This window comes from Bos indicus, chromosome 3 (assembly GCF_029378745.1).
Source record: "Bos indicus isolate NIAB-ARS_2022 breed Sahiwal x Tharparkar chromosome 3, NIAB-ARS_B.indTharparkar_mat_pri_1.0, whole genome shotgun sequence".
In the NCBI taxonomy this organism is placed as follows: domain Eukaryota; kingdom Metazoa; phylum Chordata; class Mammalia; order Artiodactyla; family Bovidae; genus Bos; species Bos indicus.
This window is the reverse complement of record NC_091762.1, coordinates 67,384,874-67,401,249: the sequence shown is the minus strand read 5'-3', so window position 1 is coordinate 67,401,249 and position 16,376 is coordinate 67,384,874. Positions and strand designations below refer to the sequence as shown.

Here is a 16,376-nt window from a genome sequence, read left to right as displayed (position 1 = left end):
GTCTTCGTTGCTTTTTGAGGACTTTTCTCTAGCTTCAGCGAGTAGGGGCTGCTCTTTGTTGCAGTGCTTGGGTTTCTCATCGCGGTGGCTTCTCTTGTCGTGGAGCACAGCCTCTAGGCATGCGAGCTTCAATAGTTGCCGCATGTGGCCTCAGTAGTGGTGGCTCAAAGGCCCTAGAGCGCCCAGGCTTCAATAATTATGGCGCACAGGCTTAGTTGCTCCAAGGCAAGTGGAATCTTCCTGGACCAGGGATGGAACCTATGTTACCTGCATTGGCTGGCGGATTCCTATCCATTCTACCACCAAGGAAGTCCTGTAGTTGCCTCTTAACAAACCTCCTTCTGCCCACTCTTTTTCCCCTACAGTTTACTCTTTTCACAGCAACCAGAGTGATTTCTTAAAAACATTTATCCCCCTTCCCAGAACCTTCCAACAGCTCCTCACCACATTTTGAAGGAAATCCAGAGACTTTCCCATGGTTCTGGACTCCAGCTTGCTCCCCAATGCTCTTTTCCATGACTCTCACATTTCCTCTCACCCAACCCACACCCTCATTCTTCCTCCCACAGGCCAGACTGCTCCTGCCTCTGGGCCCTTGCATTGTCAATTTCCTCAGCCTGAGTGAAATTCTTTCATTTTTGCATATAGCTTGCTCCTTTACTTCATCTAGATCTCTACTTAAATATCACAGTCTATCAAAGAGGCCTGCATATCCCATCTAAAAACAGCACCTCTAACAATCTGCTTCTTCTGATCTGCTTTAATTTTGTTCCTAGTAGTTTTCTCTGATTATTTTTATATATTTACTTGCTCATCTAGTATCTATTTTCACTAAAATATAAACTTCATGAGGATTTAACTCATTATTATCTAGGGATAGATTCTGACTGCTCTTGTGATAGTTGCATTCCCCAGACCCTGCTGAAAGTCAGAGGTAGCCAGGAACTCAGAGAACACAGGGGATTCCCCCCATTTGGGCAGCTGGTAGCTTCCTTGTTTTCTATAAGCACAAGTTAAATCAAAATTTTTAACAAAGTGATATTGCTAGAAAATGCTGCTTCATGTCTACTGAAGTCAGTGCATGTCATGTCAAATTTTACAAAATATTTACTGGGAAAAAAAATCAACACTGAAGCACATTTTATACCATGTTTTGTCTAGTTTTAAACTTCCATTGGGCCTAATTCAAGGAGTGCTACTGCTTGAAATACAGTACCATATTTCACCTAATTTAAGATACCATTATTTTTAGGCAACCCCCAAAACTTTAACCATTAAAATTTACCAGTAAGAAAAAACATCAACAGACTTTGACCCAATACTGATTGTAAAATACCTACCAGTTCCATAGACATTAAAATTGGGTGGTGGGGGGTTGAGATTTATAGTTGATGAAATACAGGATATTGCCATCCACTGTTAATCTAACTAGTCCATTTCTCCCCCTTGCCATGATGGGATGGTTGGGAGACCTTTGGTAACTCCAGTGCTGCTCTGTGGAAGAGTCGGGGTCCTGACCGCTCTCCCTCTGCTCCAGGGCATCATTCTGGAGCTCCTGAAGGAGGCCATGGTGGCCAGCCTCAGCAACACCAAGGGCTTCCTGATTGATGGCTATCCTCGGGAAGTGAAGCAAGGAGAAGAGTTTGGACGTAGGGTGAGTGCTGCTATGGGGATCATCCCAGAAGACAAATAGGGGATATCGTGGAAGCTGAGGGAATAAAGGCAAAGTCCGTCAATTCTATTCATAAAACTTTCTATTATAAATGGAAGAAATTCAGCAAAAAAGTGGGGGGGCGGGGGTGGGCGTGGAGGGTGGGGATGCTGTGGTGGATTTATTGTTCAAGTAACTAAAACCTCCAAGGGTAGTTCACACTTTAGTGGATTCATGTGTTCAAATTTGTTTGTCAGTCATCTGACTTTGTCCATTTCTTGGATTTTCTTTCTTTGCATTGGCCTCATTTTCTTCCTGTTAGAATCATATTCTATCATCTAAGTGATATCACAAACATGTTTCTATTCTCCAGTGGGTCCAGCAAAAAAAAAAAAAAAGAACCCAGGGTTTTGTATCATTATCCTGGATAATCAGGTCCTGGGCCTGTCACTGAACTAATCACTGTGGATTATCCAGGGATATCCTGGTTCAGCCTGGAGGACCAGGGCAAAGATGGAAGAAAAGGAGGGAAAATGGGTACCACACCTGAACCACACAGAATGAGAAAGGGAAGGGAATTACCTGAAGACAAATAAGATGCTCTAAGAAGATGGAAGGGAGAACAGATCCTGGACAGGCAAAATCAGATATATGCCCAAGGCCTACCCCCTTCACTGGGAGGCCACTCACAGGAGAATAGCAGTAAGTGAAAAATATTGCTCCTATCATTTATAGAACCTACTCTGGGCTGAGTCCTGTGCTACACGCTTTACATACATTATCTCTAATTTGTCCCTCTTGTGCAAACAAGAGAGAAATAACTGTCCCCGTTTGTTAAAGACTCCAGAGCCTACAAGAATTAATATTTATATAGAGATTTCTTTAGACTAGTTTTAAAAATATTTTATTATATAATTTCCTTTGATACATTTTAATTACCTTTTAGATAGAGAAAGGGGTATTTCTTCATGGTAAAGGTGATGAATCAAGCCCAGAGAGGTTAAGTGACTTGCCCACAGTCAAACAGCTAGTAAGCGTCTACTCATTGGTAAGTAGCAGCTACCGGGAGGACTAAGGTTTGGGGGCCCATCTCCATCTACCTCTAACTTCAGCGTTGATTGAGAGGAATTGTACTTTGTGTCTCCTAGGGGTTACTGTAACCTCCTTTTGAGCCTGTTTTAATTTCCTTAGATGGCATCTAAATACTTAAAGGACAATTGCTAACCCTCCCTTGCATTTCTTACTTGCAATCAGAATCAGAGAAGAACTTTCCTGTCCTAGTTGGCAAGTGTGGCCCTGACCCCCAGGGCTGACTTTCTTCCTCTCAGCTCAGGAGCCTTTGTCAAGATAGGAGTGAGCAGGGAGAAACAGATTTGTGTGCAAAGCCTGGGCCTGTGGCAGTTCCAGGTAGTTCATTGGAATTCACACACCAGAATTCTAATGAGCTTTTTCCCACCAAACTACTTTAAGAGCTCAGACTTTGATATAATTAACCACTTTTTTGCAAAATGATGTTAGGAGGATCATTTCAGGTTTTTTTGGTGGCTCAGATGGTAAAGAATCTGCCTGCAATGCAGGAGACCCAGGTTCAATCCCTGGGTCAGGAAGATCCCCTGGAGAAGGTCATGGCAACCCACTCCAGTATTCTTGCCTGGAAAATTCCATGGGCAGAGGAGCCTGGTGGACTACAGTCCATGGGATTGCAAAGAGTGGGACACAGCTGAGTGACTAACTTTACTTTTATTTTTTTTACAAAATGGAATTGGGAGGATTCTTCTAGTGTTTTTTAAATCACAGTAATATTTTACCATGTTCTGCATATTTATAGAACATCAAATTTACCATCTTAACCAATGTTAAGTGTCTACTTCAGACATGTGAAGTGTATTTGTACTGTCGTGCAACCAATCTCTAGAACTTTTACCATCTTGCAAAACGGAAGCTCTACACTCTTTGAATAGTAACTCCCCACTTCCCTGTCCTCTCAGTCCCTGGAAACCACTGTTCACTCTCTGTCTTTATGAAATGGCTACTACATGTACCTCACATACATGGAATCCCACACATTTGTCCTTCTGTCACTGGCTTATTTTTCATTTAGCATAATGTCCTCAAGTTTCATTCATGTTGTAGCATATGTTAAAATTTCCTTCCTTTTCAGGAGGAATAATATTTTGTTTATCCATTCATTCATTGATGACTACTTGGGTTACTTCCGCTTTGGGGATGTGGTAATTAATGTTGCTATGAATGTGGGTATACAAATAGCTCTTCAAGACTCTGCTTTCAACTCTTTGGGGTATATACACGGAAGTGAAATTGCTGGATCATATGCTAATTCTATTTTTAATTTTTTGAGGAATCAATACATACACATACATACTGTCAGCCATAGTGGCTACACCATTTTACATTCCCACAAACGGTGTACAAGAGTTTCGGTTTCTCCACATCCTCACCAACACACATTGTCTGTTTTTTTCACAGTTACCATCCTAATGGGTGTCATTGTAATTTTGGTTTGCATTTTCCTAATGATTAATGAAGCTGAGCCTCTTTTCATGTGCTCATTGCCATTTATATTAATATGTCTTCTTTGAAGAATGTCTATTTAAGTCTTTTTCCTATTTTTTAACTGGGTTGTTTGGGTTTTGTTGTTGAGCTGATGGTTGCCTTTTCACTCTGTTGATTGTGTCCTTTAATGCACAGAAGTTTATGATTTTTATATAAACCAATTTATCTTATTTTTACTTTTGTCTCCTGTGCTTTTGGTGCCGTGTCCAAGAAATTATTGCCAAATCCAGTGTTGTGAAGATTTCCCCCTATTTTTTCTTCTAAGAATTTTGTAGTTTCTACTCTTACATTTAGCACTGTAATCCATTTTGACCTAAGTTTTGTATATGGTATAACATAAGGATCCTGACTCCATTCTTTGAATGTAGATAAACAATTGTCCCAACATCATTGTTTGAAAAGACTTTTTTCGCCACTGAATGGTCTTGGTACCCTTGTCAACAATCATTTGACCATATATGCGAGAGTTTATTTCTGACCTCTCTGTTATATTCCATTGATCTAAATTACTGACTTTATGCCAGTACCACACTATTTTGACTACTGTGGCTTTGTAATGAGGTTTTAAATCAAGAAATGTGAGCCCTCCAACTTCGTTATTTTCAAGATTGCTTTGGCTCTTCAGGGTCCCTTGAGATTCCACAAGAATTTTAGGGCAAAATTATCTCTATTTCTGTAAAAAAAAAAAAAAAAACAAAACGAGCCTTTGGAACTTTGATAGAGATTGTGTTAAACCTGTAGATCACTTTGGCAGTATTGAGATCTTAACATCTGAACAATATTAAGTCTTCTGTGGACTGTCTTACATTTTTTGTTTGTTCTGATCTAGCCAGCATCTCAGAGAAGGCAATGGCAACCCACTCCAGTACTCTTGCCTGGAAAATCTCATGGACAGAGGGACCTGGTAGGCTGCAGTCCATGGGGTCGCTAGGAGTCAGACAGGACTGAGCGACTTCACTTTATTTTTTCACTTTCATGCATTGGAGAAGGAAATGGCAACACACTCCAGTGTTCTTGCCTGGAGAATCTCAGGGGCAGGGGAGCCTGGTGGGCTGCTGTCTATGGGGTTGCACAGAGTCGGACACGACTGAAGCGACTTAGCAGCAGCAGCAGCAGCCAGCATCTAGGCTGTGAACAAGTCTCCTGGGAATACTCTCTGAATAACAGGAATAAAGACATCTTTCCTGCACCACTTCAGAATTAGGGCCTGTGTAAATCCAAGGGGTGAGGAGAAATCCAGAAAAGAAGAAGGTGTGATTGGGCCCATGAGGGGCTCCCTGCTGAGTGGGGATTGGCCGTTTTGTAAACATTAAAACACAAGGGAGCAAAACCTTAAAAGGGGGGAGGGGGGATGAGTGCTAAAGGCCACCCATCAGCAATGTTGATTGAGGTTCCGGCTTCAAGATGGCTGCACCCCACCAGGATATTTCACCCTTGACCTTGCCTGTGAACTTAAGGTCCAAAAGTCCTAGTAGGGTCTTTCGGAGGGTCAGGACAGGTCATGAACTTGCTTGGAAGTGCTGGGGAAAACATCCTTTTCAATGTCTTCTTTTTAATTGCTCTCAGTGGTAGTAGACTTTTCTTCTGAAACCCCCAAATGGCCAAGTGTGATAAATAAGATGTAGGGTAAAAATAAGCATCTTTTTTGTCAACTACTGTGTGCAAACAACAAAATTATGTTCTTTATTCTCCTTTCTTTTCTTTATTCTCCTAACTTTTCTAACTGGTAAGTAAGAACTCACATCATCCATACAGTCTTCCTGATGTAAAGCAAAACCTCCTTCCCCACTGTGGGCCCCATTCAGACAGGTTTTAGAAAGTGTCAGAGGAGAGACACTGACACTCCTAACTAGAACTTAGGAGTGAGAAAGAGTCACCAACGTGATAAGTCGGTAGTTTCAATCAATGCTAAAATTCATGTAGCCATTGCTAAAATATGCAAGTGCCCTGGCCGACAACCTTCAAGTGAGATGTCAATGAAGACAGTCTTCCACATTCTGCCGGCACAAATTCACCAAGATCAAGCATGATCTTGATTTGTCCCTGGGTACAGGAATTTAGAAGATTCTAATATCAAATCAGCTCATGGGAAGAGAACACATGCCACCCTCCAAAACAAACACCTGCTTTAAATCTGACCAGATGAACAAAGATGCTATGAACACAGAATGAGCCGCTGTTGATTCACTTATGCCCTGAAGGGACCCCATCATTTGTGCAGCACCCTCCAAATTACCGGCAAGCAACTCATTTGAAATTTGGCGAGGACAAACACAGATGAACAATTTCACCCCAGAGATTCAGAGTAATCAGCCTGGTTGGGAGCACAGTGAGTGTTCCGTGTGTACCTGTCAGGCCTGCAACTCTGTTTGAAGCCCATTCAGGCTTGTGGATAGTTTCCCAACCCACAAACATCTCAGCAGCCCCTCTATATCCCAGAGACTGATGTGCCTGATGCTTGGGACCATCTGTTGCTGAAAAAAATCCAGTTTAGTTAGTCAGGCTGATGCTTTTGCATGCCTGTAGGTTATTGCTCTGAAAGGCAGGTCCTTTGAGGATCTGCTTGGCTATGACACTACTAAAGGCCAAATGCTAACTCATGTCCATAGCTTAGGGCTAAGTCTGTATGTGATTCCTCTATTATCACCCTATCTCCTATTCCCAAGCCTGGTTTTACCCGCAATGAGTTAAATATCTGTGCCTTTAGTATCCAGCAAAGCATAAGGGAAGGTTGTCCGTGTGTGTGTGTATGTGTGTGTGTGCGTGCATGTGTGTGAAAGAGAAAGAGAGGTAATATGAGGAGCTGGGGTTTCTAACCACCATCCCCATCTCTCACCACATTTGTGAACTCCTGGTTATAGTGACTTTGTGTTCGCAGACCTGTATTCAGAGCCTGGCTTCATATGTCCATGACAAGTCATTTAACTATACATAGTTCAATTTCCTCCTCTATAAAATATAGATTGAAAATAGCTGGGCTTCCCTGCTGGCTCAGTAGTGAAGAATCTGCCTGCCAGTGCAGGAGACGCAGGTTTGATCTGCCGTCTGGGAAGGTCCACTGCCACAAAGCAACGAAGCCCCTGCACCATGGCTACCGAGCCTGCGCTCTAGAGCCCAGCGCTGCAACTACTGACGCCCGTGAGCTCTAGAGCTCACAGTCTGCAACAGAAGAAACCACTGCAACGAGAAGCCCACGCCCCGAACTAGAGAGGGGCCTCCACTCAACCACAACCAGAGAAAAGCCCGCGCAACCATAAAAACCCAGATCAGCCAAAAATAGATACACAACTAAAATTGCTTTTAAAAAAGAAAATAAATACCTCTAACCATTACCAAAAAATATATATCTTGCCATTTGCAACAACATACATACATCTAGAGGATTATTAATCTAAATAAGTCAGACAGAGAAAGACAAATACTGTATGATATCACTTATGTGTGAAATCAAAACACACAAACAAACAAAATGAAACAAAAATAAACTCATAGATACAGAGAATCAATGGGAGGTTTCCAGAAGGTAAGGAGTGGGGGGAATGGGCAAAATAAGCAATAGGTAAAGATTATATAAACCCCCAGCTATATAATAAATAAGTCACATGAATGTAATATTCAACATAGAGAATATGGTCAGCAATACTGTAATAACTTTGTATGAGGACAGACAGTAACCCTATGGTAATCACTTCATAATGTATATGAACATTAAATCACCATGCAGTACACCTGAAATTTAACATAATATTATATGTCAACTATAGTTCAATTAAAAACAGGAAAATAGCTTCAGTGCTTTCTGGGAAGATTGGATCAAATCCTTGAAATGTGCCTTACATATGTATATGCCTGCATATGGTGTTCAATAAATTGTTACCATTTTTTTCCAAAATTATATGTATTTTTTCTGACTATAGAAATAGAAATTATATAGATATGAGACAATACAGGAAAATGTAAAACAAAGACTAACTAACCACCCAGAAATAACCTGTTGTCTCTTCTTCCTGCCTTGGTTCTACCTATTCTCATGCAGTTAAAGTCATACAGAATACATAGCTATCTAAATAATAGCTGTTATTTTTTGAGCACTTAAAATGTGCCAGGAACTGAACTATATGCTTTGCCTATATCATTATATTAATCTTTACAATTATGTTCAAGAGATATTATTATCCCCACTTTATAGATTATTATCATCTCAAGGAGAGTGTGTACTCAGCCTGACTCCCTGTAGTGCTTTCCTATGTTAACTCAACATTTACTCTACAGCAGCCGAACTAAACACATATTAACAGAAGTAAATGCACGGGTTATCTCTTTCCTTTCCCCCCAGGAGGTTCTTAGCTGAAATTCTGCCCTTAGCCTGACTACAAAGATGAGTTTCCTGGATGTGTGGATAATGATAGTATATCCCTCTGCCTGACTGCTCTTAACTGTCTCATAACACTATTCCTCTATAGAGTCAGTGATTCTGTTTATGTGTGCTTAGTCGCTTAGTCGTGTCCAACCCTTAGAGACCCCATGGACTGTAGCCTGCCAGGCTCCTCTGTCCATGGGATTTCCCAGGCAAGAAAACTGGAGTGGGTTGCCATTCCCTTCTCCAGGGTATCTTCCCGACCCGGGGATCAAACCCCAGGTCTCCCACATTGCAGGTGGATTCTTTACCATCTGAGTCACCAGGGAAGCCCTGAAAATGAAAGTGTTAGTCTCTCAGTCATGTCCAACTCTTTGCAACCCCATGGACTATAGCTCATCAGGCCCCTCTATTCAAGGGATTCTCCAGGAAGGGATACTGGAGTAGGTTGCCATTCCCTGGCAGAGAAGGGAGTGTAAATGCCTCTTCATGCTCCACCTGCCGAAATTATCATCACAAGTCAGCTGACATCCTCATCCTGGTGGGCTGCTCTCTGTCAGGGTGAGTGCTGATCCCAATTAGAGCCCTAGAGACAGCACGAGCAAGTTTATAAATAAAATGAAATGGCCTCTGACACTGTCCACTTCTTTTCCCACCCCACCTCCTCTCCCGGCTCCATTCAGCCCACCAGGCACCTGGCTTGAGTCCCATTCTGAAGTCTCTGGCACCCTACACTAGGGTGAAGCCACCAAGCTTTTGGAGTTACACACAGCAGACTCAAAACTGTCACTAACTAGTCCTCAGTGATCTTGGGCAAGTTGACCTATGTAGGGCTCCATTTCCTCCCCTGTTAGCGGGACGGCACAATATGTCAGCTGCCGAAATGTTCTTACACATCTCAATGCCTTTTCAAGGGCATGTGTGCTCTAATAAGGGTCTCCTGAATACCCAAAGACCATGAAGAATGCCATGCTGCTGGGGCAGAATTCCAGGGAGCCAACAGGGGAGTGGGCACTGGGGACATGGAGTTGTCCGTAAGTCTCTATGGTTCATCCAGACAAGGGCTGAGTTCTCTGCCCTCCCACCCATGGGATGTTAGAGACTAACCATGGTCCAGGGTAAAAGAGGCAGAGCTACTCCAAGGAACTTTCTAAAGGAATATACCAAAGCATTCTGAAAAATAATTAAGTGGTGTTTCATTCAAATCTTTCAAAAACTTTCAGGCATTAAAAGCATCAGTGGAAGAAATGAGCTCTGAAACCATGAAAGGACATGGAGGAAACTTAAATGCACATTGCTAAGTGAAAGAAGCCAGCCTGAAAAGGCTGTACACTGTATAAGTTCAACAATGTGATATTCTGGGAAAGGCAATTCTATAGAACACTAAAATCATCAGTAGTTGCAGGGTTAGGGAGGAGAGAGAAAGTGAAAGAAAGTGAAAGTGAAGTCGCTCAGTCGTATCCGACTCTTTGGGACCCCATGGATTGTAGCCTATCAGGATCCTCCGTCCATGGGATTTTCCAGGCAAGAGTACTGGAGTGGATTGCCATTTCCTTCTCCAGGGGATCTTCCCAACCCAGGAATCGAACCCGGGTCTCCCACATTGCAGACAGACGCTTTACCGTCTGAGCCACCAGGGAAGTCGGAGGGAGGAATTAAATAGAAAGAGCCCAGAAGATTTTTAGAAGGGTGGAACTATTAAATATCATTACTATAATGTTGGATAATGACATTATGCAGTTGTTAAAACCCATAGAATACACAACACAAAGAATGAACCTTAGTGTCAACTATGGACTTCAGTTAACATTTCAGCATTGTTTCATTGCGACATCATCCCTCCTGCCATTGCAGGAGATGTAGAAGACACAGGTTCAATCCCTGGGTCCAGAAGATCCCCTGAAGGAGTTTGAGTAGGCTTCAGGAGTTGGTGATGGACAGGAGAGCCTGGCATGCTGCAGTCCATGGGGCCGCAAAGAGTCAGACATGACTGAGTGGCTGAACTGAACTGAACTGAACTAAAAGACATAATAGGGGAAACCAGGGATGGGGAAAGATATATAGTAATTCTCTGTATTATCTGCTCAATTTTCACATAAACCTAAAACTTCTAGGGCTTCCCTGATAAATCAGTTGGTAAAGAATACGCCTGCAATGCAGGAGACCCTGGTTCAATTCCTGGGTCAGGAAGATCCCCTGGAGAAGGGAAAGGCTTCCCACTCCAGTATCCTGGCATGGAGAATTCCATGGACGGTATAGTTCATGGGGTTGCAAAGTTGGACACAACTGAGCGACTTTCACTTCACTTAAAACTTCTAAAACTTAAAATCTATACAGGCCGTTTTCAAATAGAATGATTGCTTGATAGCTTTTTATGTAAGAAGAGAGTGCTGACTCCAGGAGAGACAAGTCAGGTCTAACCCCAGGCTTAGCAGGAGGAAATGGCTTGGTGGAGCAGCTTCTCAAGGTCTTATTTTGTGAAGAATCACCTGGGGATCTTCTTAAAATGCAGGGTCAGCAGGTCAGGAGTGGTGCCTGAGCTTCTGCATTTCTAACAAGCTCCCAGGTGAAACCTGAGCTGCTGGTCCACGACCCATACTTTCTGCATGGAATCAACCTCTCTGTCCTGCACTTATTTATTGTCAGATCCTGCTCAGACACACATAATCTCTGTTTGTACCTAAATGAGTCCCGTAATTGTCTTTTGTGTCCCCACGAGTGCCTGAAAACCCCCACAATAAGAAAAATAGCCTAGTTTCCAAACACAACCCCAGCCAGAAACTGTTCCAAAAGCCAAATGCTGTAACTAAACCCTAGCCTGCCTCTCAAGCTTGCCCTCTGCTGGTGGACACAGGTCATTGTCTTCTAAACTTTCACCCAGCTTTCATACTGCTCAAATGCTCTTTTTTTTCTTCCAATTAATAAAGTCAGAAAAATTAGATGACATGTCCCAGAGGTTTATTTCACCCTTTTAGATTTTTGAGAACTTTTCTACTCTGTTCCTTGAAGTACTTCCTTCAGAGTGGGAAGATAAATCATGGAACAACACAGACAACTTAAAACTGTGTGTGTTGTCCTGAAGTACTCCTCTACCCTGACTTTGTTCCCATCCCTCCCAGGGCTTTCCATGGTAGAGCAGTAAGACTTCCTTTACATTGCCAGATCGGAAGGGAGCAACAGTTCCTTTTGATCCAGAGTTGGGACTGGTAGTGGAGACAAGGTTGGTGTCTTCCAGAGGCATCAGAAGCAAAAGAAGACTTTAAGAAGGATGGGGAGATGGGGAGAGTCATGCTATTGATCATATCACTATCATTCATTCAGGAACAAATTTATTTATTACCTACTGGATAAGGCTGGATATACCCATGCCTCAGTCATTCTGCACACTCCCTCTGCACCACCGCCCCCCACCCCAACCACCTCCAAGCCCTACCCTTTGGCCCCGTGGGCTGCTTCTAGCTACTGTCCTTGTGCAGTCAACCTCTTAGAAGCGTGGTAGAGCTCATCGCTTCACTTTCTTGTCTATCCATTTCTTCCTTGGCCTTGGAGCCAGGAGCTGAGCATTCCTAACCCCTGAACACAGAGATTGTAGCTCATATGGGTAAGCATGCTGCTGCTGCTAAGTCACTTCAGTCGTGTCTGACTCTGTGCGACCCCATAGATGGCAGCCCACCAGGCTCCCCCGACCCTGGGATTCTCCAGGCAAGAACACTGGAGTGGGTTGCCATTTCCTTCTCCAGTGCATGAAAGTGAAAAGTGAAAGTCGCTCACTCGTGTCTGACTCTAGCGACCCCATGGACTGCAGCCTACCAGGCTCCTCTGTCCATGGGATTTTCTAGGCAAAAGTACTGGAGTGGGGTGCCGTAGCCTTCTCCATATGCTTACTATGGGTAAGCATAGTGCATGCTAAGTCGCTCAGTTGTGTCTGACTCTTTTGCAACCCCATGGACTGTAGCCTGCCAGCCTCCTCTGTTCATGGAATTTTGTCTGCAAGAATACTGAAGTAGGTAGCTATTTCCTCTGCCAGGGGATCTTCCCAACTGAGGAATCAAGTCACTTCTCCTGTGTGTCCTATACTGGCAGGCAGATTCTTGACCACTGAGCCACCTGGGACTCCAATAAGCATAGCAGCTGATACTTACAGTTTGCTCTATCCTAAGCAATCTACTTGCATTGCTGCTGCCATTTAGTCACTGTCATGTCAAACTCTTTGAGACCCCATGGACTGCCAGGCTCTTCTGTGCATGGAATTCTCCAGGCAAGAATACTGGAGTCGGTTGCCATTTCCTTCTGCAGGGGATCTTCCTGACCCAGGAATCAAAGCTGCATCTCCTGCTTGGCAGGTGGTGCTTCACCACTGAGCCACCTAATTCTTACAGCAATTCTGTGATGATCCTCATCATACAAATGAGAAAGTTGGGGTGCAGAGAAGTTAAGAGACACAGTTAGTAACTTAATTTGTTATTTTCTCTAATAGGTTTCTGGGGGTTGATGGGATCCATTATTCTGTTGCAGTCGGATGGGGGGTAAGACCAAGTAGACAGGTCTGAAGCAGGGGCTGGGATATCTGCATCAGCCAAGGACTGGTCAGGCATCTCTGTCCACATGGCCTCTCAAAGAGGCTAGCTTGTGCTTCCTCCCAGCTTATCAGTGAGCATCATTGGAAATCTTAGATGGTGGTTGACCAGGCAGGAACTGCAAAACTTCTTATGATCTTGCTTCCAAAATTAGGTGACATCATTTTCACTATATTCTGTCAAAATATATAACAGTCCAGCTCAGATTCAAGTAGGTAGAAGAATAGTCACCATGTCTCAATGTGGGAAGAGCTTAAAGTATGTTGAGGCAAGGAACCAATGAAGACCATCTTGGAGACAAGTCATTACACCAGGATTTGACCCTAAGCAGCCTGACTCCAACCTTTGTATGCTCAACCATTATGCTCTACTGACCTCCACATAGTACAAGACGCAGCCGTACTGTGCTCTTGGTGGCTGGTATAAGACATAATGGTGGACAAAGGAAGAGGTGATTAACTTGCCTCCGTAAATCAGGAAAGGCTGACAGCAGCAAGTATTACACACACACAGCCCTCCCCCTGCTGTGGAGGACAGATTATGACTGCACTGGGCAGCATTCTACGCAATCCCTCCATTACACGAGGTGACCTAAAAGCTGAGGGCGGTTCTGTGGAAAGTTGCTGACCTGGAAGTGAGGAGCTGTGATATCCTGTCCCAGCTGTGTCACATTGTAGGCCTGGAACCTCAAGAGAAAGCAGAAGGTCAAGGCAGGAAAGAACTAGCGTGCCCAGGCCTCTCCAGAACCTTGCAGGGTAGAATTCCTGACCATGTTGTGCCGCCCTCTCCCATCCCCAGATTGGAGACCCACACCTGGTGATCTGTATGGACTGCTCAGCAGACACCATGACCAACCGCCTTCTCCAGAGGAGCCGGAACAGCCCACAGGCAGATGACAACACCACCACCATCGCCAAGCGCCTTGAGACCTACTACCGGGCCTCCATCCCTGTGGTCGCCTACTATGAGACAAAAACACAGCTACATAAGGTAAGTCCCCTCACGGCCCCCCAAAATGAGCCAACTACCCACTTTTTTTTTTTTTTTTTCAAAAACAAAGAAAAGAAGTAGGAAATTTCAGGTTTAGGGATTTTGGAATTAGAACTGCATTGTTGTTGTTGTTCAGTCACTCAGTCGTGTCTGACTCTTTGCAACCCCATGGACTGCAGCACACCAGGCCTCCCTGTCCTTCACCTCCTCCCGGAGTTTGCTCAGACTCATGTCCATTGAGTCAAAGATGCCATCCAACCATCTCATCCTCTGTCATGCCCTTGTCCTCCTCCCTTCAATCTTTCCCAGCATCAGGGTCTTTTCCAATGAATCAGCTCTTTGCATCAGGTGGCCAAAGTACTGGAGCTTCAGCTTCAACATCAGTCCTTCCAATGAATATTCAGGACTGATTTCCTTTAGAATTGACTGGTTTGATCTCCTTGCCTTCCACGGGACTCTCAAGAACCTTCTCCAACACCACAATTTGAAGGCATCAACTCTTCAGCACTCAGCCTTTTTTCTTGTCCAGCTCTCACATCTGTGAACTGCATACAGCTGCACAATTGGGGCCAGCATGTGGGTCCCTTATGCTCTTCACTTTTTGTATCAATCATCATATGGATCATGAAAAGCTGGTCATACAGTGTTTACAGAAGCCAATACAGTTGCTCCATTTTTCCAAGAAGGAGGGAGGGAGGACAGGACGAGGGATAAGGCATTAGTTCTGACTTTCAGACCTCAGCTACACAGGAGAATCCAAAAGGTCTCATCTAGACCTAAAATTCAACAACTTTGAATGTCTAAATTTTGGCATAGTTCCTCACTGACACTTGGCTGACTCAGTTTCTTGCAATAACTAGTGTTACTAGGAGAAGCAGCATATGGGGCCAGGAGAGCAGATGAGGTGAAACAGTGAGGCAATGGGTGGTCAGCTCAATGATCAGGAGCAATAATCCATGCTGAGTCACTGTAAAGTTCATGAATTTGGGAAAGCTACCCAATCTTTATTCATTCACTCATTTAATATATATGTACCAAGCACTTCCTACGGGCCATCCATTGCCCTGATGGTTTGGATGCAGGTAATAAGATGTAGTCCTTGCCTGCTAGAGCCTAGGGTTTAGTAGGTGTGCATGCGTGCTAAGTCACTTCAGTCACGTCCAACTCTTTGCAACCCCATAGACTGTAGATCACAAGGCTCCTCTGTCCACAGGATTCTCCAGGCAAGAATATTGGAATGGGTTGCCATGCCCTCCTCCAGAGGATCTTCCCGACTCAGGAATCAAACCCATGTCTCCTATGGCTCCTGCCTTGCAGGCAAATTCTTTACCACTGAGCCACCCAGGAAGCCAGGGTTTAGTAGGGGAGACAGACAAATCAGTGATCACAATATGGAGTGAAAATGAGCAGAGAGTAAGTTCTGAGGGCCCTTTAACCTGATCTAAAGGAAGACAGAGGAAGGTCACCAGAGAAGAAATAAGCTGAGCCCAAAGTGGGGGTGCTGTGAGGGGAGCAGAGCACTTCACACAGAAGGAGCTTGGCTGTGACATAAAGTGCCAAGAAAAAGATAGAGAAGTGGGTGTGGAGAGGCAAGCAGGGACCAGATCAAGGTGAACCTGTCCTGGGAGCTACTGAAGGGAACAGACATAGTCAGGGTTTCCACTTTGACAGCTCACTCCATCAGCTTAGTCGGGAATGGATCCCAAGAAGATTAGGCCAGGAGACCACCGGGAGGTGGGATGGATCCAGGAACCAAACCCTCAGAACCCAACACAGAGGAGAGAGAGTAGACAGCTACTATCTGCTTTTCCCAGGGAGGTAAAAGGAAACATCTTCGATCAATAATGTATCTTGGAGGGAGCTACATGATTGATTCCTTGGGGAAAACCATTGATAATGAAATCTTATCTTCTGAGCCAGTTAATTGTCCATTTTCCAGACCCTTAAGAACTTAACCCTGTTTAGTATCTGAGAGGTGTCCCAGGATTTAACTCAGAGATGTCCCGTATGTGACATGAGAGACACCACCCCCACCTTTTTCACCCACAGCAGCCACTGCTAAGCCATCGTTGTTTTTCCCTCAAGACCTTGACTTGGTCTTGAGATGTTAGCATAGCACAACAGGCAGCTCCTTCCAGTTACTAGGACTTAATGTGCAAGATGAATCCTGTTTGCTGTGCTTCATGTAGCCTTGAAAGTGAAAGTCACTTAGTCATGTCCGACTCTT

At 44.0% G+C, this 16,376-nt stretch overlaps 1 protein-coding gene across 3 annotated transcripts in view; it reads left to right on the top strand.

The window, feature by feature from the left end:
• Window positions 1–16,376, top strand: part of AK5 (adenylate kinase 5) — a 255,871-nt gene that overhangs the window by 223,809 nt on the left and 15,686 nt on the right. For all 3 annotated transcript variants that reach the window (XM_070786293.1, XM_019957245.2, XM_019957244.2), the window contains 2 exons: window positions 1,538–1,654; window positions 13,958–14,149. In XM_070786293.1, coding sequence (XP_070642394.1) covers window positions 1,538–1,654; window positions 13,958–14,149 — 309 coding nt within the window. The remainder of the gene's footprint in view (window positions 1–1,537; window positions 1,655–13,957; window positions 14,150–16,376) is intronic.